Below are 18,829 nucleotides of genomic sequence, written 5' to 3' on the forward strand. Positions count from 1 at the left end.
GCTCGCTGTACTCTGGGTGCCAGCAGCCCAGATGACCACACGCCATGATGCTGCTTTTCTTAAAGGAGCCCACTACGGAGTACTGATGCCTCCATACTGGGCTCTTGCTGACTCACAGCTGCTCACCTCACTCCGTCCTGCACCCCCACCTTCAGCTTCCTAGACGACTGCCTCTACAACACTGGTTAGGGAGACTGTAGACTTCACTGGTGAGGACCCACGTGGAATTTTATATGTCATTAAAATCACGTAGGTTTAAGAGTGTAGAAAGTGTTTAAGCGCATATACAGTGTTTATAAGAGTGTGGGCCTCTGGGTCCTCAGGTGTCATCCACGGACCTGCCCGAATATTGGGCATCAGCTCCGCCCTCAACTGCTCACTGTGACAGAAACAGACGTGGGAACTAAAATCCCCAGACCCTTGCTGTTGGAAGGACCAGTGGCCCGTGAATCAGAGGTTTCTGGTGGAAGGAAGACGTTGGAATCCTGCCTTGCCTGTCCTAGGGTTGCCTTTTCGGGGCCCCCGACCCTGCCCCCGCCCAGGCTGTCCGACCCTGCTCCCAACGTCCCGGCACCTGGGTTCCTCCTCTTCCAGCCTGCCGAGGGCTGGACTGAGGAACGTGGGCATCGCTGAGGCAGGCACAGAGAAAATACACCCTGGGGAAGCGGGGTGGAGGAGGTGATGCATCGGAGTCCCAAACGCTGGCCTGTGCCCAACTGGCCAGTTCACCTGGGCCCCTGAGTTAGCCTGCGAACAGCTGGGCCATCCCTTCGGGTTAGTGCTTCTGGCTCATCTGCTGGACCCCGGGCCACCCACTCTAATTCTTTGATACTTGTGCACTTGTCCATTGGGCATGTCTGTGTCAAGCTCTGTAAATACTGCAGGAGGCAGAAGGGGCTGGGGTTACCCCTGAGGACCGAGGATGCTGCTGGGAGGCTGATCTTTCTTCGGAGTGTCTGTATCTTCCTTTGTGTGGCGGGGAGAATTCTGGGAATCATTTGATTATGCCTGTAGCAACACCTGCTGCTGCTGTTGTTTCTGTGTGTGTGTGTGTGTGTGTGTGTGTGTGTGTGTGTGTGTAGACTAGAAATCTAAAAAAAATAAAGGATCTTGGAAGGAATTACTGCCTCCAGAGGCCATGGATACAAATGGCTGTAGACACTCAGGCAGAGACCCCCAAATACACAGGGGTACCTGGAGGAGCCCACCCTGGGAGGGATGACAGCCATCCTGAGGTCAGCGTCATCCTCTGCCACGCTTGCATTCCCCAGGAGCAGGCTCCCACCCGGGGTTTGGGGAGGGCACCAGCCCACACAGGGATGTGCAGGAAGGGCTGGGGGCAAGGGGCCAGTACACCTGGGTCCAGGGACCCTTCCTGGGAAGGCAGCTTAGCCCTTTGGCTGCAGTTTTTACTCAGTCATGACAAAATGTTTCCAAACAGCCAGCCAGCTGTTTGTAAACACTTAAGACCTTTCCAAAGAGTCTGGCTAGCCCCAGCGCAGGTGGGTGTGAGGGGCAGAGAAGCCGGTTTGCTGGTAACACCTGAGGAAAGCACCGAAGTCACAAAAGGAAAGACGGCAGGTGTGCATTCAGGTCCGTGGTCCCTTCACTCTTCTTCCTCTTGTTCTCCCCACCGAAGGGGACAAAGCGGCTGTAAACCGTTCAGCTAGAAGGAAGTAAAAATATTCCTCCCGCTCCTCACCGCGTAAACCTGACACAGATAACGAGGGTCACTTTTGAAAGACAAGGAAAACTTTGGGACCATTAGTGTCCTTGAAAGGCTTTTTCAAACAAACTGACTCACAAACCTTTGCTCAGGGAGGGGGTGACGGGGGATGTCTGGTCCGCCAGCAATTATTCACCAGGCGAAACACGTCTCGCCTGTGTGCACGCTGGCCAGGGGAGCCGTGTCTCCAGGCAGCGGCCCACACACACTCTGTGGCCTCCCCTGCCTGCCAGGTTTCCCAGTCCTGTATCCATTTCACTTAACTTTTGCTCCCCACCCCCTTCTGTGAAGTAGTATTTTTATTTAACACAAAGAAAAATTAGGCTAGATGCAGAATTGATATCTGAAACTTCTGCCTTCCTAACAGTGTTTTAAAAACTCTGATCACCCATACCCTCTGGCTTCCCATAGAAAACATTTATTTCGTGATGAGGCGAAAAGAACATAAAGTGAGCAGCAATACCAGCGTAAGATATCCTCCACTGCTACTTTCATTCTCTCCTGGGAGGTGGGGATAAGAACGCCAGGCATCTCAGTCCCAAGGGGCACAGCTCCTGTCCCACTGTTCCCCTGCAGCTCTGGGAAAACTGAGGTTGACCAGGTAGCGCACAAAAGTAACCTACACTTTGGAACCTTCCACGTGCTCCCCCCCCCACCTCCCGCCGCCAAGGGGAGTAGTCCTCACCACTGTTGACAGCACTCATTGGCCCTCCTGGGATGCCGCTCCTCCAAGGGCAGAGTTTTTTGCACTGTGTACAGAGCACCTAGGTGGTGTTGGGTGGACACTTGTCAGAGGAACACATGTAAATGAACCGTCATGGGCTGAATTGAGGGTATTGAAGACCCCGTTTCCCACTACTCTGGTACCTGATAACCTTAGACCTCAGTGAGCTGGTCCATTTCTACCTAGACCTCCTACCCCCAAACCAGCCCTCTGGGTCTTTCTCCTCTCTCCATCCTGCTGGATTCCTTTACCAACGTAGTTCCATCATGAAAGACCCAGAACTTCCTCTGCGATCACCTGGCTTCTGAGAGCCTATCTGATGGAGAAGAGGCAGGGTTCGCTTTAGGTGGGGCGAGGACCCACTCCCCCGGCAGGGGGCTGCAGCACCATCACCCTGTTGAGTGACTTTGCCTCCCGTGATCACTCACCAGAGATGCTGACCAGCTTTCTTGTGCTTGTTCCTAACTTGCTGAACAATTGAGATCCGCACACAAGAAAAGTCAAAGCTGGGTGGCCCCAAGGTCCTCGGGTATATCGCTGCCATGCTTCAGAGGGTACTAGCGGTGCACGGTCCTTCTCCGGGATCTGGCGTGCTCCCCGCCCTCCGCCCCAGTGGGAGTTGGAGTGCTGTCACCTGGCACTGCCTTATGGCCTCATTCTGCGAGTCTTTAGCCTCACCTGGTACTTTGCCCAATAGAGGCTGCAAGGCCGAGAGCTTCCGATGGAAACTGGAGGATACATGAGACTAGGGCCTCGATCACCAGGACTGTGTGGAGTAGGGGTCCAAAGAGAAACCAGAAGTGCTGCACTTCGTGGTTTCAGAGCTGCCGTAGACCCAAACCTTCCCGGTGGGTGCAAGAAGAGGGGGCAGGCGAGAACGCAGCCATGCTCGCGAGAGCACGCGGCAAGGCTGCGCGCAGGGTACGCGGGTACGCAAGGGTTAAGCCGTTTGCAGAGTCCATGGCGCCCGGTAGGGGGCGCACGCCGGCGGGAACGCGGGCGCGGGCGGACTACCCCGGGCCTGCGGCTCCCGGCGCCCCTGACGTCACCGCCCCACGGTCGCCAGGGCGACGGCCTCACCAGCCCGCGCGTCAGAGCCGCCTGTCTCTTGGCAACGGCCCGATCTCCCGCTCTCCCTCCGCCTGGCGCTGAGCCGCGCGTCGTTCTGGCGTCAAAGCGACGTCAATGGGACTGTATCAATCCGGCGCGGCGGCGGGGCGGAGCCGACGGAGGCGGGCCGGGGCGGGGCTGGGGGCGGGGTCGGAGGCGGGGCGGTGGCGCGTGCGGCCGGGTACGCGGCGCGGACTCAGAGCTGACATGCTGCGCGGTCCGGCAAGCTGTACTGGCGGTGGCTGTGGCGATCCGAGCAGCAGGCGCCAGAGCAGCACGAGCGGCCAAGTGGTCGGTGTGGGCAGCGGGGCGAGCGGCGTCCCAGCCTTGGCGTCTGGAAGGCAGCGGAGGTGAGACGGCCATGAGACGGCGGCCGGGGTGGCGCCGCGGGACTGGGTTCGGGTCTCCCGCGGCCCCGCGGGTGCGCGCTGGAAAGTCGGGCCGGGACGCCGCTTGCCCTGCAGCCGCCGCATCCCCTTTGTTATGGGGTGGCGGAAGCGGATCCACGCACCTCTCGGGGTCAGGGGCTTGGGGGTTCGGAATAGAACCGACCACGGGCGGCGGGTACACGGCCCGCAGGGTGAGGGGTGCGGTAGGAGTCCGGCGCGGGGGGCGGCGAGGGCGAGTCCACACGCCCGGCGGACCTAAGGGTGTCCGGGGGACTGGAGTGGAACCGACCGCGGGGAGCGGGGTATATGCCCCGCTGGACTGAAGCGCTACAGGGTTCGGGATGGAGCCGACCGCGGGCGGCTGAGGACGGGTGTAGGAACAGTCCATGCTCCCTGCGGGGCTAAGGGCGTCCGGGGGCACAGGAGTGGAGCCCATTGCGGGCGGGGGGAACGAGTGTGGGAGTGGGTCTGAGCTCCCCGCTGGGCTAAGAGTCCGGCGGGACTAGAGCGGAGCCGACCGCCGGCGGCGGGGCTGGCGGGTGTGTGATCCGGGTCGTCGCTGATCGCTCCCGGCGTCCGCAGGTGCCCGGAGTCATGGTGATCATGTCGGAGTTCAGCGAGGCCCCAGCGGGCGTGAGCCAGGGTCAGCAGAAGCCCCTCCGGGTGGGCTTTTACGACATCGAGCGGACCCTGGGCAAAGGCAATTTCGCCGTGGTGAAGCTGGCCAGGCATCGAGTCACCAAAACCCAGGTGCCTGGGGTGAACACTCCCTGGGGTGGACCCTGCCTGGGGGCAGCCAGCTTGTTGGGATTCCTGCCTGTAGGGTCCGTCGTGTAAGGTCTACACGCTGACAGTTTTTAGTTTGGTAAAGAAAAAATGTTTTGTATTATGATTGCATAATTTGAACAAATATTAGGGGACAGCAAAGAGGATAATGAACAAATCACCCAGGAGTGCAGTGCTCTTGGTTCCAGAGCTAAAGCTCTGTAAAGCAAGCCTGCAAAGACTTAGGACAGTTACTTAACTTTGGCTATTTCAAGTAATATTAATAGTTATTTTGGTCTCCCCCACCCCAACTTTTTGTGACCTTTTGGGGACAAAAAGTGTTTTAGAAATTAACCTGGAAAACATGCAATGTGTATATTAGGTTAAGTGAGGTTGTTTAAAAATATCCTTTTTCTTTTAAAATTTTATAGGTAGCGATAAAAATAATCGATAAAACACGCCTAGATTCAAGCAATTTGGAGAAAATATACCGTGAGGTTCAGATCATGAAGCTTCTGAATCATCCCCATATCATAAAGCTTTATCAGGTAAGGAAGGACTGAAGTCTGCCTTTTACTGTAACTTCTGGCAAGTGTGTTAGTTTTTATTTCCAGCAACCTAAGCCTGCAGTTTCTGAAGGCTGCCCCTTTCTGGTTTTTTTGTTGGAGTCAGGGAGTTGCTTGTATAGGGTAAACAGACTGATTTCTGTAAGTGGCAAAGATGCATTTATAGTTATTTTCTTGCTTTTGGCTCATCATTGAGATTTGCTTTATGAAATTTTATTGAATATTATCATTTGTTACAGTTTTAAATATGTGGAGGGGGGAATTTGTTGCCTTTACTATGAAGACAAACAGCCAGATGTATGTATTGCCACAAGTCAAGCATTTAGTAAGAAAGGACAAATTCTAGTGAAACTTCTGCCTTTGCAGATAATTACGAAACTTGCAGAGTGGCTGCTCCTACTCGGTTTTGTAAACTCATCTGTGCAAAGGCCACCGGGAACGTTCATCTTCCTGGGGCAGCGCTCTCCTCCGAGATGGAGAGGTTTTCACCTCTGCAGCGGCAAGAGCAAGGAGCTTGTCCTTTAATCCTTGTTAAGAACAGGCCTCACCCTGCCCATCTGTTGGTTTGTTTTGTGACTTTATTTTTGTTCTGTTGAAACGAATGAATTATATCTTTGGAAAGTAAGTGCTGCTTTAATTGAGACAGCAAAGCAGTCTCTTATTTAGGGGCCACTTCTGCAAAGATGAAATCGAGCCTGGTGCAGGAGAACAAGTTCTCTGCACATGCTCACTATTCCGTCCGGTTGTGTGGGCTGCAAGTTCCTTTTGCTGACTCGCAGGCACCCCTGAGAGTCTGGAATGAATATGGGTTGGTGTGAGTGTTGGTGCCGTCGGCAGGGCTAGGTGTGCAGTGGGCAGGAGGTAGGACTGTAATCAAAAATCACCCCACGGAAGGCTCCTTACTCAACCGAAGGGAGAAGTAGTCACCGGGGCTCGTGTTTCCAGAATGACAGTTTACTCATCTTTGTTCAGAGCAGCACGCACATCATGTTCGTGTTTTGTTTCTGTTGTCATCTGTGAGTTGCCGTCGGGATAAGAAGTTTCCTCCCCGGTCACTGATGTCAGTGCCTGAGAAATGTGCCTGGCCTGTTTCTGCAGGGGTAGACTGACCCCTGTCTGTTTGTGACTGAGCTGGACGATGAGCCAGAGCGTGGCTTCCCTGTGCTACTGTCCCCTGCTGGCCCCTATGTGGACCAGTTCAGCTAGCGCTGCCTTGCTCCGGTGACCCGAGTTGGAGGTCCTTTCTGGGGTGAATTTTTGTACTTCTCTGTGTGCTGCTTTAACTGTGTGGGGTAGCAGCGAGTGTTATTACCCTGGTTTTGATGCTGGTATCTGGTTTTCACCCAGCTGGCTCAGGCCCAGGACCTTGGTGAGACACTAAACTCTTTCCTTGAGGGTTTTTTGTTGTTGTTGTTTGTTTTTAAACTTAAAACACATTTACTCTTCACTTTTTCTAAGTCATTTTTTTTTTTATTTAGAAAAGGGGTGGACTTACATGCATTGAGGGCCAGGGCAGGCAGACTTCCAGCTGACCTGCGTGGTGTTCATTCCTAGATTTCCAGCTCAAAGCCGTTGTCTTTAAAGTGTCTTTTTTACAGGAATAACCATAGTATGAACCCCGAAGAAGTCTTTTTCTGTAAGAATATATTATCTCTGTCTTCCTCTGACATAATTTTAAATACTCAGATATGAATTAGTTTTACTTTCAGTACCAAAGATTTGAATTTTATTACCATGTTTCTTAGGTTTTAAATTATTTAAAACATTTTTTTCAGAGTGAAATAAAATTCTCAATCAATAAGGGAAACTTTGAGGCAGGGGTCCCCAGAATCTCGGGCCATCCCACCCCCCCTACCCCAATCCATCCACAGCAGGCAAGCCAGTGGCACCAGAAAGGTTGGGGACCCCTGCTTTCAGGTGCACTTGGCACTGTCTGTTGCCGTGGACACTCGCTGAGTGGTTTGCTGTACCCAGAGCCAACGGGACCGTCGTAGCTCACCTGGCAAAGCCAGCTTCTTGTGGCCTAATTAATCATGTTACAACGCACGTGGGGATGGGGTATTTGCTATCTATTATTCACCTGTGCTGGCCGTTGGCTCGAATAGTCTGTTGCCTGCTAGGCTTTTAGAAGAAAGCCCTAGCAGAACTCTCAACGTCACCTTTACTTTTGTAGCCTCCAGAGCCCCCAGGTGGGTGAGGCAAAGTGAGTTAACAGTACAGCATAGGAGAATTCTCATACCTTAGACCTTCACTGAGCGAAGATGTATCGGGGTAGGCAGGCTCATGAGGAATTCAGCTCGGATTTTTTAAAAACTCTCTTTCTAATAGGAATCCCCTAATTTGTTTCTGTATTGCGAAAGTTTTTCCTTCCTTTTCAAAAATAATGAGTGTGCTCATCCAGAGGAGTTAACAGTTCCCTGGGGTTCAGGTAGATTATTTACACCATCGGTATGTTCTTTCTTTGTGTGGTTAAACGTTCGGTCTTTTTTTTTTTTTTTTTTTCAGGTTATGGAAACAAAGGACATGCTTTATATTGTCACTGAATTCGCAAAAAATGGAGAAATGTTTGGTAAGGCGCCCTCATTTTTAATATCTGCCCAGAGCCAGTGGTGCCCATGTGTCAGAACCGCTCCTCTGCCTTGGGTCTGCCCGCCTTAAAACTGCGCAGCATCCATCCGTTGCGGCCTGGGTGACAGCCGCACTTGTGGATTTGGGGGCTATAATTTGCTTTTTTCGCTCCTCAGATTACTTGACTTCCAACGGGCACCTGAGCGAGAGTGAAGCCCGGAAGAAGTTCTGGCAGATTCTGTCGGCTGTGGAGTACTGCCACAGCCGTCACATCGTGCACCGGGACCTCAAGACCGAGAATCTGCTGCTGGATGGAAACATGGACATCAAGCTGGCAGGTGAGCAGGAGGGTCACCCCGTGTCCAGGAAGCATGGTCCTGCAGGAGGGGCCGTATACCGGTGAGGGTCTCCATGCTTTTGGCTCACACACCTTCGAAACTGAGGCCCCTACTGTCTCCGCCATCACTTCATCGTCTGTTTCTTTGCCTCTCAGACTTCGGATTTGGGAATTTCTACAAGTCGGGAGAGCCTCTGTCCACGTGGTGTGGGAGCCCGCCGTACGCAGCCCCGGAAGTCTTTGAGGGGAAGGAGTACGAAGGTCCCCAGCTGGACATCTGGGTAGGAGCCCTGTGCACAGCCCCTGTTGGGTGCCAGGACTGGCTAAGCGCCGGCCAGTAAGGGCACACAGGTGCTGACCGTGCCGTCCGGTTGTTCGCAGAGCCTCGGTGTCGTGCTGTACGTCCTCGTCTGCGGCTCTCTGCCCTTCGATGGGCCCAACCTGCCAGCCCTGCGGCAGCGGGTGCTCGAGGGCCGGTTCCGCATCCCCTTCTTCATGTCTCGAGGTAGGTGTGCGCCGGGCTCTGTCCTCTGCGGGTGGGGGCCAGGTGGCAGCCCTCCACCGGGCATGTTGGAGGCGGTGGAGGGATGGATTTCCTGAAGGGCCTGCTTGACTGTCTTCTGGGTTTATGAGTCAGGCCTGCATCACCGCAAGGTGTTTACCTGCGGCAGGAACCCCACCCACGGGTGTGCTTCCAGTGCCCTACTTAGGGGATAGGCAGGGGCCTGCCTCTGGGGGTGTCCCCTGGAGAGCCAGCTGAAGGCCTGGTGTCAGGAACCCCCACCCAGTGCCCCCCGTGTCTCACCTGCTCCACGCTTGTGTTTTTCCTTTCCATCCCATAAAGATGTGACCTGCTGCCCACTGACATGTGGTCACAGCAGAATAGGGAGTCTAAGTGACCTCTGTAGGGACATCAGGAGGACCGCATCCCCCTCAGAGGCCCATCCCCCAGTGGGGGCTCTGTTTGGTGGTCGGTCAGAGCCCATGGCACAGGCCAACACTCCTGGCCTTGGTGTTTTTTGGTGCAATCATGTATTCGTTTGCCAGGGTGAAGGGAGCCTGTTCTTTTCAGCTGTGGGAGGCGGGGCCGTGCGCACAGCGGCCTGCATGTGTGTGCTCAGTGCGCCACCCTTGCCCTGCAGACTGTGAGACGCTGATCCGCCGCATGCTGGTGGTGGACCCCGCCAAGCGCATCAGCATCGCCCAGATCCGGCAACACAGGTGGATGCAGGCTGACCCCACCCTGTCCTGTGTGCGCCCTGCCAGTGCCGGGCTCAGCTACAACTCCAACCTGGGCGACTATGATGAGCAGGTGCTGGGCATCATGCAGACCCTCGGGGTGGACCGGCAGAGGACCGTGGAGGTGAGTGCCACCACGTCCTGCCCCCAGCAGGGCTTTGACAGGAGCGGCGCTTGTTCTGGGTGGCAGGGGCCCCTGTGTCAGGAAGGGCATCACTCAGCAGTCGAGTTAAAATGGAAGCACAGGCTAATTTAAGGGCCAGCTTGTCCACTCTTCTAAAGGATATTCTGGGCCACCCAAGAATAACCCTGGGAGCAGCCTTGTCAGGGAGCGACTCGAGACATCCCTGGGTGCTGCCCACACGTTGGGAGCCCTGTCCTGGCCCTGACCTGCTTCTCCTCCTCCCTGCCTCTCCCAGTCACTGCAGAACAGCAGCTATAACCACTTCGCAGCCATTTATTACCTCCTCCTGGAGCGGCTGAAGGAATACCGCAACAGCCCGCCATTGGCCCGGCCCTGCCCAGCCCGGCAGCCGAGGCCCAGGAGTTCTGATCACAGCAGTTTGGAGGTGAGCAGGGATCTAGAGCCCCGCCCTTCTGTCCCCTGGGTCAGAGAAATCCCTTGCTCACATGGGCCTAGGAGCGAGACACAGCCTGAGCTCCTCTTTATGTCCCCCACTTATTAAGCCCTGGGTCAGAGAGGGGGTTCCATTGTGAGCCCTGAACCACAGAATGCATGGAGAATTGGGGGTGCTGGTCACTCTCTTGAGGGTCAGGCCCCACCTGTGGCCGCTTGTTCCTCACTGACCCTGGTGCTGGCCTCTCGGTGCCTCCTCCTGGTCACTTCCACACAGGGCGGCCGCAGAGGGAGGGTGCACACGTTCTGAGCCCCAGCAGCCAGTGGCAGGCATCTTGTGCCAGCACGAGGTCAGCACGGTCTTTCTTGCAAGGCTCATGAAGCTACTTTTCTGATGGCATCTGCCCTTCAATGCTGGCTCACAGGTGCCTCAGGAAGGCCTCCCCAGTGACGCGTTCCGGTCCTCTCTGCTGTGCCCGCAGCCCCAGACCTTGGGGCAGTCCGTCCTTCAGGCCGAAATGGACTGTGACCTGCACAGCTCGCTCCAGGTGTGTGAGTGTCTGCGCCGGGTGGCACTGGGGCGGGACTTGTCTCATCCCCGGTGGTGTGACGGCCCCCACACCGAGCCACAAGGTCACTGGTTTGTGTCCATCCCACACAGCCCTTGCTCTTCCCTGCGGACACCAACTGCAACGGCGTGTTCCGGCAGCGCTCGGTCTCCCCCGGCAGCCCGCTGGGCACGGCCATCGGTGAGGAGATCCGGCAGGGCCAGGGCCTGAAGGAGGAGCCGGAGGTGCAGAGGCCCCTGCCTGGCAGCACAGGCCGCAGGCACACACTGGCCGAGGTCTCCACCCTCTCCCCATGCGCGCCTCCATGTAAGTGTCCATGTGGATGGGAGCCCAACCTGGTGGGCGGGTGTGTTTGCAGTTGAGACTGTGAGGAGCTGATACAAAACACCCCTTTCCTGCCGGGCTGCCTCTAGTGACAGTTCTCGGATCTGCCCCTGGTTTAACCATGGTGGCCCCAAAGGTTACATACACTCCACGTGGTTGCTCAGTGGTGGGGACAATGTGGGATTTAGCTTCCCCCAGGTGCTGGGATGGAAGGTCCTTGCCCCTGACCTTTAGTGTCCTTGGTCAGCCCCGCCAATCAGCTGTAGCTGGGACCCCTGTGCTGGAGGGCTGTCAAGGTGACCTCTGGCCATCACAGACACCCACCCCCCAAGGTTAAGGAGAAAGGTGGTGAGGCGCGGCCAGCTGGCTACCCCTATCAGTGGGCTGAGAGGGCTGGCCGAGGCCTGGGAGTGGCTGCAGTGGCCTGGGGAAGGTGGCAGGGCCGGTTCTTCTCCTGGGACAAGTGCCGGCTTCCAGGGGTTGCACTGGCCTTGGGCAGCACGAGGGCCCCTCAAGAGCACTGTGTCCCTCTTGCAGGCATCGTCATCTCTGCCTCCGCAGCGAGCCCTTCAGAAGGCACAAGCTCCGACAGCTGTCTGACCTTCTCAGTGGGGGACAGCCCGGTGGGGCTCAGTGGGCGCTTGGCTGTCCAGGGACTGGGGGGCACCTGCTCGCCACTCAAACCAGCCTCACCGCTGCTGGGGACCCAATCTGCCACCCCGGTGCTGCAGGCCCAGGGAGCCCTGGGAGGCATTGCCCTGCTCCCAGTCAGCTTCCAGGAAGGCCGGAGGGCTTCGGACACCTCACTCACACAAGGTGACTCCTCTTTTCACTCTCCTTTCCGCTTCCCCTGGAAGATGCTGTGTGCGGCTCTGGCAAGAGTTGCTTTGTCCGGGGTGGCAGAGGTTCCCTCATTCTCCAGCCAGGCCTGGGTGGAGCAGCAGCCCTCCCTGGGCAGATTGAAGGTGCCACCCGGATTCTGGGTGTCCTGGTGTCCTGGGACAAAGTGACCTGGCTTCTAGTGGCTGGTCTTAAAAATTCAAGAGACACTTGGATGCCAGGCAGCAGCACCTGACCTGGAGGAGGGGCAGGGCTGGGGGTGGGCCCTCCACACCTGGCTGCCTGGGCTCCCTCTGTGCCACCGAGGGCTCAGAGGCCCTGAACCCCCTCCCGAGCCCCGTGGCACTGCACGTGCCCTTCTTCCATGAAGGACCCAAATGCATGCCTTTTCAGTGTTGGGCCTGCTGCCCCAAACCACCCCCACAAGATGGCTTCCTAGCACTGCACAGGGCCGAGGTGTGGGAGGGGGCCTGGAAAGCGATTCGGTGACCAGCGAGCACCCCCGGCGCGAAGGAAAGCGCACGGGCCCTTTCATCCCTCACTTCCACGTTTCCCCCTTCTCCTCCCTCCTTTCTACCATCTGGAAACCCAGCCGGCCTTGGGCTGCTGGTCCTGGGCTGGGGAGCAGAGGCCCATAAACCATCTTCATTGGCTTCTCTCCAGGCCTGAAAGCCTTCCGGCAGCAGCTGAGGAAGAATGCGAGGACCAAAGGGTTCCTGGGCCTGAACAAGATCAAGGGGCTGGCTCGCCAGGTGTGCCAGCCCTCCTCCAGCCGGGCCACTCGGGGCGGCCTGAGCACCTTCCCGCTGCCCGCCCAGAGCCCGGGCCTGCACAACAGCGGGGCAGGCAGCCGGGAGGGCAGAAGCCTGCTGGAAGAAGTGCTGCACCAGCAAAGGTAGGCCCGCCCCATGCCAGTCTCCTGCGACCCGGGTACACTCACATCCATCTGCATTTCCTCAGCTCCCCCTCGTCCATGTAATCAATGAGTGTGCCTCCCTACTCCTAAGTTGGGGGTGGGGGGACCTGGGGGCCTGGTTCCCGCAGATGGTGGCAGAGGTGGGGAGCAGTCAGGTTTTGTCACTTCAAAGCCTGGAAGTGGGGGGTGGAGGAGGGCAGTGAATAAAAATGTCACGTCTGGTTGGCATCTCTGAGCTGCTGTAAAGCGCGACTGAGAATGGAAATGTCAGGAATTGCTCAGGGGATTAGTCACCACAGCATCGTGTGTTCTGGGCGGCACCAGCCGGCACTTCTGCGGCCGTGGAAACCGCTGGTGCCTGAGCCTGGCCAGGCAGAACTTGTCAGGAGCGGCAGCACTTGGAGCTGGTGGTGACCTGTCCCCCTCCCTGTTTCCTCCTGGCCCCCAGGTTGCTGCAGTTACAGCACCACCCAGCAGCTCTGCCCGGCTGCCCGCAGGCTCCCCAGCTGCCCCCGGCTCCCCTGGTCCTGGCCCCCTGCGACAGCACCCTCCTTATGTCAGGACTCCAGAAGGGGCTGGGGCTGGGGCCCAGCCCGCTGCTGCCGCCCCACCTCCTCCAGGCCGGGGTCTCCCCGGTGGCCTCCGCAGCCCAGCTCCTGGACACCCACCTGCACATCAGCACCGCCGCAGTGCCCCTGCCCGCCGCCACACCCCTGCAGCCACACTTTGCCATGCTGCCCCCGGGTTTCGACCCCATGGGGCTGCCGCAAGGGGACTGTGAGATGGAGGACCTGACCTCGGGCCGGCTGGGCACATTCGTCCTGGTGCAGTGAGGGCACCTCCCACCACCCTCCTCCCGCATGGGCTGCCGACTCCTCGAAGCAATAATCTCAGAGTATGTGAAGGCGGTTCTGGACTCAAAGCCAATAACTTCCTAGAAGCGAAACAAGCAATACGTTTGGTGTTTTGGCTTTTTAGTTAATTTTTTGTTTTGTTTTCTCCTTGCACTGAGCAGCTGCTGCCATGAGTAGGGACTGGAAAGCTTCTGAAGAAAAATAATAATTGGGGGTGTGTCGTGGGGGCGGGTGGACATGAGGGGGAGGAGGGAAGCGAGGTGGGACAGGACAGGGCCAGCTCTTCTCGCCAGGCCAGCCCGGCGGCTGGAGAGGCCACCAGCTCCCTCGTCCACGGGCGCCTTGGGGCACAGAGGGCATTGCCTTGGACGAAGCCATGGCGTGAGCCGCGGGCCGTCAGAGCGAGTGTGTGTGCGTCTGTGTTCAGTGGCATCCTTTTTTTAAATTAACAGTTCTCCACTTCTTGACACGTTTATGCTTCAGACGAAAGCTGTGAACTTTGTGCTTTACGTATCAGTTTTCAAAAAGCTCTAAGGGCCAGCCCAGGAGAAGATAATCTGCAAAATCTTGGAATTCTCTCCCCCGAAGTCAGTAAACAGAGGATCACTTTTTCTTTTTTTAGATGAGGAGTTCTGTAAACTGCTCGAGGGTCAGTTCCGGGATTCTTCCTCCGAGCCAGGAGGAAGAGCCTTGAAGGGGCGGCCGGCTGCGAGGCGGGCTCTGTCCCGACACTTGGCACCGGTCCCAGGTGCCTGCCTGGGAAGTTACCTCCTGCCACACATCTTTCCGCTGCTAATTAAGTTTTATGCATTTCATTATCAGGGTCCAAAAACGAACAACTGGCCGGGGTGGGGGGGGTGTGGACCTGTGCAATAGGGCGAGGCCGGGCTGGGCCACATAGACAGCGCCCTTGCCGCACTCACGGGTCACTGTCAGCGGAAGGCCCGCCTCCCCCAGGCTCACGCCTGCTGGGCTTTGGTTCAAGAAAGTGGAGTGAGAGGTCAGGTCAGTGTCGCTCAGCTTTGTCCCTTTGTAAGCAGATGCTGTACATGTGTGTAAATAAGACAGACAGACACTACTTATTTTTTATATTTTTACTACACCGTTGTGTTCCTGGTTTAAGTTTCCCTCTGGCAACATTACAAAGTGCTGCACCAGGTCCACGTGTGGGAGAGGGAGATGCGGCTGCCCTACCTGGCGGGCGGACTCAGGTGGCCTCTCGGTGGCCCAGAGGCCTCTGGATGGAGGGGGTGGCTGCCGAGTGCTCCCTCTGCCCGGTCCGCCCCAGGCCTCCGCCCCCAGGTGCCTTCAGCTCCCTTGCTCCTACACCCTCAGTATTAATCAGGTGGCGACAGCAGGGGAGCTGGGCATCTGTAAAAGCCAAAGATCCCTGGCGTCCCCGGAGAGCAGGACAGCGGTGGCCCAGCCGGTCACAGCCCTGCCTGCCCTGTGTCTGCGTGTGCCCAGCTCTGCTGCTCTCCCTCCTGCCACCGCTCCTGCTGCTCTGGCTGCCTCTGAGGGAGGCCTGTCCTTGCCCTCGGCTGCTGAGGAATCTCCAAAGCCTCCCGCTGACATGTCGGGAAGGTTGGGGACTGAGAGGACCTGGCGTGGCACCGCTGCGGCCCTTGCCTCCTCACAGGTGGCACCAGGACCCCAGCACAGAACCCGTTCCCCTTTTGAAGTTCATTTCTGTCGTCATGCCAGAGATCAAAGGCCTCCGAACCACAACAAGCACTTTACTTCCATGTGGTTGTTTTCTCTCTCGTCGCTGTAAGTCAGGCTGTGCGTCTTGTTTTTAAGTGTGTGTGACGTGTGTGTTCCGTGTGTGTCCGGGTTTCTCAGCAGCACCGTTCTCGAGTGACTGTGGTGGCCTGGTGGAAGGCACTGCGTGACCTGATTAAAATGTATATGGTTTGTTTTTTTTTACCATAACTGAATTATTTCTTTTCTTATGTTAACAATGAGAAATGTATGCCAAATGATTAGTGGATGTATGTTTTTTAATTTAATATTTAAATAAAATATTTGGGGGAAAAACCCTGACTTTTTCACTCGGTCTCGGTGGCAGCGCCTCCCTTCCTTCCTTCCAGAGGGAAGTTGGCGCCAGCGCCACGTCAGAGAGGCCCAGTCCTCCGGGCTCACGGATGCCTCGGCTCTGAAAGGAGAGGCCCGGTGCCAGCCCCTGCACGCCACCTGGCCGCCCAGAGCCAGCCGCAACCAGGCTGCAGACCCCATCGCCCCCGCCTGGCGGTGGAGGTGGGCGCACGGGGCACAGGGCGCGGGCAGGGGTGGTCTGAGGCTGCCACCTGAGAGTGCATGCCCAGCCTCACTGTTCACCCTTTGCTCCTTCCCTCATAATGTTCTCTGAATCTGCTTGTAAGCCGGGGATTTGGAAGACTGACTACCAAACTCCTGGTGTCTTCACACGGCCCTGCCCGCTTCCCGCAGTGCGGCAGGCGTGGCTGCCCAGACGGCAGCCGGCTCTGCTCCTGCTGTAACTATCTGTGGCCACAGTTTTCCACTTCTCACCTGTTGGGATGGTCATGATCAGAAACACGCACAGTAAGTGTTGGCAAGGGTGCAGAGATTGGGGCCCCAGTGCACGGCTGGTTGCAGGCAGGGCAGGCTGCTCCTGAACAAGCCCGACAGTCGCCTCGTGGTCCGGCAGCCCCACATCTGGGTGAAGACAGGAGGGAACTGGAGGCAGGGATGCGAGTAGACACAACACTTCACGGCGGCACAGCAGCCAGGGGATGGGGGCAGCCCCAGCGTCCACCCGAGCAAATGAGACCCATCCGCGTAAGGGGATATGACTCAGCCTTAAAAGGGAGGTCCTGACACCTGCCCCGTGGGTGAGCCTGGACGACGTCACGCTGAGGAAGCACGGCAGGCGCGGAGGGACAGACGTGGTGGCTCTCCAGTTGCGTGCGGCCCCTAGAGGAGGCAGACCCAGGGAGACAGACAGTGGACAGAGTTTGGGGGGCGCCCGAGTTCTGGGGATGGACAGTGGTGATGGTGGCCCAACAACATGATGTACCTGATGCCACAGAGCTGTGCACTTAGAAACGGTTGAGGTGGTGAGTTTCGTGTTACGTGTGTCTTACCACAACACGGAGGCAGAAGGTTCTTTCGGGGTAGGCGAGATGCCCGAGGAAGGACAGTAGCTTCCTCGTAGAGAGCCGGGCTCTGGGGCGAGGCGTGAGTGAGCAGAAGCCGGGAGGACAGGTGACCGCAGCGTCAGATCCGCTGGGAATCCATGGAAGCTCAGAGTGCGTTTCCGCAGCCTGTGTGTGCGGAATGACAGTATTGTGCATCAGACCTCGAGCCCCAGGAGAGCTCCTGGGCCCTGCAGATGCCCATGCTGGGCTCCTGGGCGGCCCACAGGGTGCTCTCAGCCTCTGGGTCACCGGGGCCTGGAGGGCGGGCCCAGCCTTTGTTCACTGTGGGGAGACTAAAGGTGCTCTCAGTTCAGTGTTGGCGAGGTGGAGCCTTGTCAGCTGGGGAGAACCAATGTGGGCCCTCAGGTGGGTGGTCCTCCCCTGGGGGGGAGCCATCTGGTTGCACCATGCCCCAGCAGCCCTGTGCTCCCCCCTGGCACGTGTGTGGCTCCCCACAAATAGCCAGTGGCCAGGGGACTGCTGTGCTCCCTGACTCAGCTGGTTTTTCTGGGACTGCAATACATTGTGGTCGTTCTTATCATTGTTAATGTCATGTAGATTTCTCAGGAGGGAAATATAACCGCACTCAGGGAGCCTCGGGGGGACCTTGTGGGATGTAGGGCGCAGTCCCAGCCTGCTCAACAGCCAGTCACATCCCACAGATGAAGAGGTGGCCAGCATGGCATGGGATTCGGCACGGGTGTGGGACTCGGGCTGGCCGTGAGTTGAGGGACCCCCTCTTTGGGCCCCACCACCTGTGTCTCACCATGCCACCATCTCTGTGCGGTGGATGACCACACCTGCTGGGAGTATCACGAGATGTTGACATCGTGGATGCGTCTGTTCCTGTCGGGGTGTGGCAGGGCTGAGCACGCCCGGGCACCTCCCTCAGCACGTGACCGTACATGACGAGCACCGGGGCTTCTGCCATTTCCTCCTCCTTTGCCCTCTGGGGAGGGTGTAGATGTGGCCTGGAGCAGTGACAGCTGCTGCCACAGTGGCTGCTACAGTCCTTGCTAATACAAGGTGGAGCTGCCCCCAGTGGACCCCTCACAGAGAGGAGCATGTGGCCTAAGAAGGTGTCCTTCATGTGAGGTACAGCTGGGTTCGATCCCCTCTGCAGCTTCCTGGTCCTGCAACAGCAATGACCCCACCATCACCGTTTTCAAGGTGGCGCCGTGACAATGCAGTCTACTTCTTGGGGTTGTGAGAACAGGCTCCCACAGGAGCCACTTGGGGCTCCCGGCACACAGTGAGCGAGCCACGAACACGGCGGTGACCCTGGTGTCATTGCAGCCAGCCAGCAGGGCAGGTGCCCCTGGGGGAGGAAGCATTAGGGGACCAGGTCACACACCTCATCTCCATGCTGCTGTTCCAAATGCTGACTCTTCCCACGGCAGGTGGGAGACCCTCCCCTGAAGCTGCCCCTGGCGCCATCCATGTGTTCCTGTCACCCAGAGCTGGTGGCGCTTTTGCTGTGGGGCGAGGGGGCACGTGTGCTAGTGCGTGACCTGCTTTCGGGAGGAGGTCCTTCTGGGCGCCCAGAGACGGGGCAGCACGGAAGTGAGACCGGCTGCTGTGGCGGGGAAGGGGCCCCGGGACAGTGTGGCTGGAGCGCGGGGGGACTTCCTGGTGGGGATGGGGCTCCTCTCACTCAGAGGCAGGAACCGAATCTGACTGAAGGGGAACTGACTTGTTTGGGGCGGAAGAAAAAGAATTGGCCCGTTGGGTTTCCTTCCAGAATAATGACACCAGGGTGTTTCTGCGGTCAGGGCAGGGTGCTGCACGTGGCTGTCCCGTGGCGTGACCTCTGATCTTGGTGGAGGGTCCCGAAGAACGTGTGCAGGGTGGAGAGTTCTCTGCGGGTCCCCTGGGTTTTCAAGGTTTGGCTCTGCGGACTGTTGTCCGGGCTGAGAGAAGAGAACAGGAAAGCGAGGGGCCTGGAATCGGGGCTTGGGAAGGGTTGTGTAGCTGGGAGGGCTGTGTGGGGGGGAGAGCCTGTGCATCCCCCCTTCTCGGGGAACTCCCGGGGTCTCGGTCTGACTCACCACCCTTCGATGAGCATTATTTCACTCACTGGGGAGGACTTGAGTGTTTGTCAGAAAGCCCAGGTGGCCAGAGCGCTCGTCACCCTCTCTCGGTGACAGCGTGTGCTGGGCTGAAGGGC

At 57.6% G+C, this 18,829-nt stretch overlaps 1 protein-coding gene across 3 annotated transcripts; it reads left to right on the forward strand.

Moving 5' to 3' along the window:
* The first annotated feature begins 3,745 nt into the window (after window positions 1-3,745).
* On the forward strand, window positions 3,746-15,555 carry SIK1 (salt inducible kinase 1). 3 transcript variants are annotated; one of them, XM_037144564.2, is made up of 14 exons: window positions 3,747-3,910; window positions 4,532-4,699; window positions 5,146-5,262; window positions 7,786-7,849; window positions 8,025-8,186; window positions 8,342-8,466; window positions 8,567-8,690; window positions 9,328-9,548; window positions 9,844-9,993; window positions 10,427-10,549; window positions 10,663-10,876; window positions 11,432-11,710; window positions 12,398-12,629; window positions 13,099-15,555. In XM_037144564.2, exons 2-14 carry the CDS (start codon window positions 4,544-4,546, stop codon window positions 13,481-13,483), a joined length of 2,352 nt encoding a protein of 783 aa, XP_037000459.2. In that variant the 5' UTR covers window positions 3,747-3,910; window positions 4,532-4,543; the 3' UTR covers window positions 13,484-15,555. The 3 variants fall into 3 exon arrangements, with proteins under 3 accessions (XP_053513824.1, XP_053513825.1, XP_037000459.2); XM_053657849.1 differs by lacking the exon at window positions 9,844-9,993 and having other exon boundaries at window positions 3,746-3,910; XM_053657850.1 differs by lacking the exon at window positions 4,532-4,699 and having other exon boundaries at window positions 3,746-3,910.
* Window positions 15,556-18,829: the final 3,274 nt, after the last annotated feature.

The sequence above is a fragment of the Artibeus jamaicensis genome, unplaced genomic scaffold (assembly GCF_021234435.1).
Source record: "Artibeus jamaicensis isolate MK-2021 breed Jamaican fruit bat unplaced genomic scaffold, CSHL_Jam_final scaffold_474, whole genome shotgun sequence".
In the NCBI taxonomy this organism is placed as follows: domain Eukaryota; kingdom Metazoa; phylum Chordata; class Mammalia; order Chiroptera; family Phyllostomidae; genus Artibeus; species Artibeus jamaicensis.

What these genes read in the sequence shown, in the direction of transcription:
- SIK1 (XM_037144564.2), top strand. Translation starts at nt 4,544, where the DNA reads ATGGTGATCATGTCGGAGTTCAGCGAGGCCCCAGCGGGCGTGAGCCAG. An exon ending in CCCCTTCTTCATGTCTCGAG is followed by an intron (nt 8,691 to 9,327) that starts GTAGGTGTGCGC and finishes CTTGCCCTGCAG; the next exon opens with ACTGTGAGACGCTGATCCGC. An exon ending in CTCCCCATGCGCGCCTCCAT is followed by an intron (nt 10,877 to 11,431) that starts GTAAGTGTCCAT and finishes TCCCTCTTGCAG; the next exon opens with GCATCGTCATCTCTGCCTCC.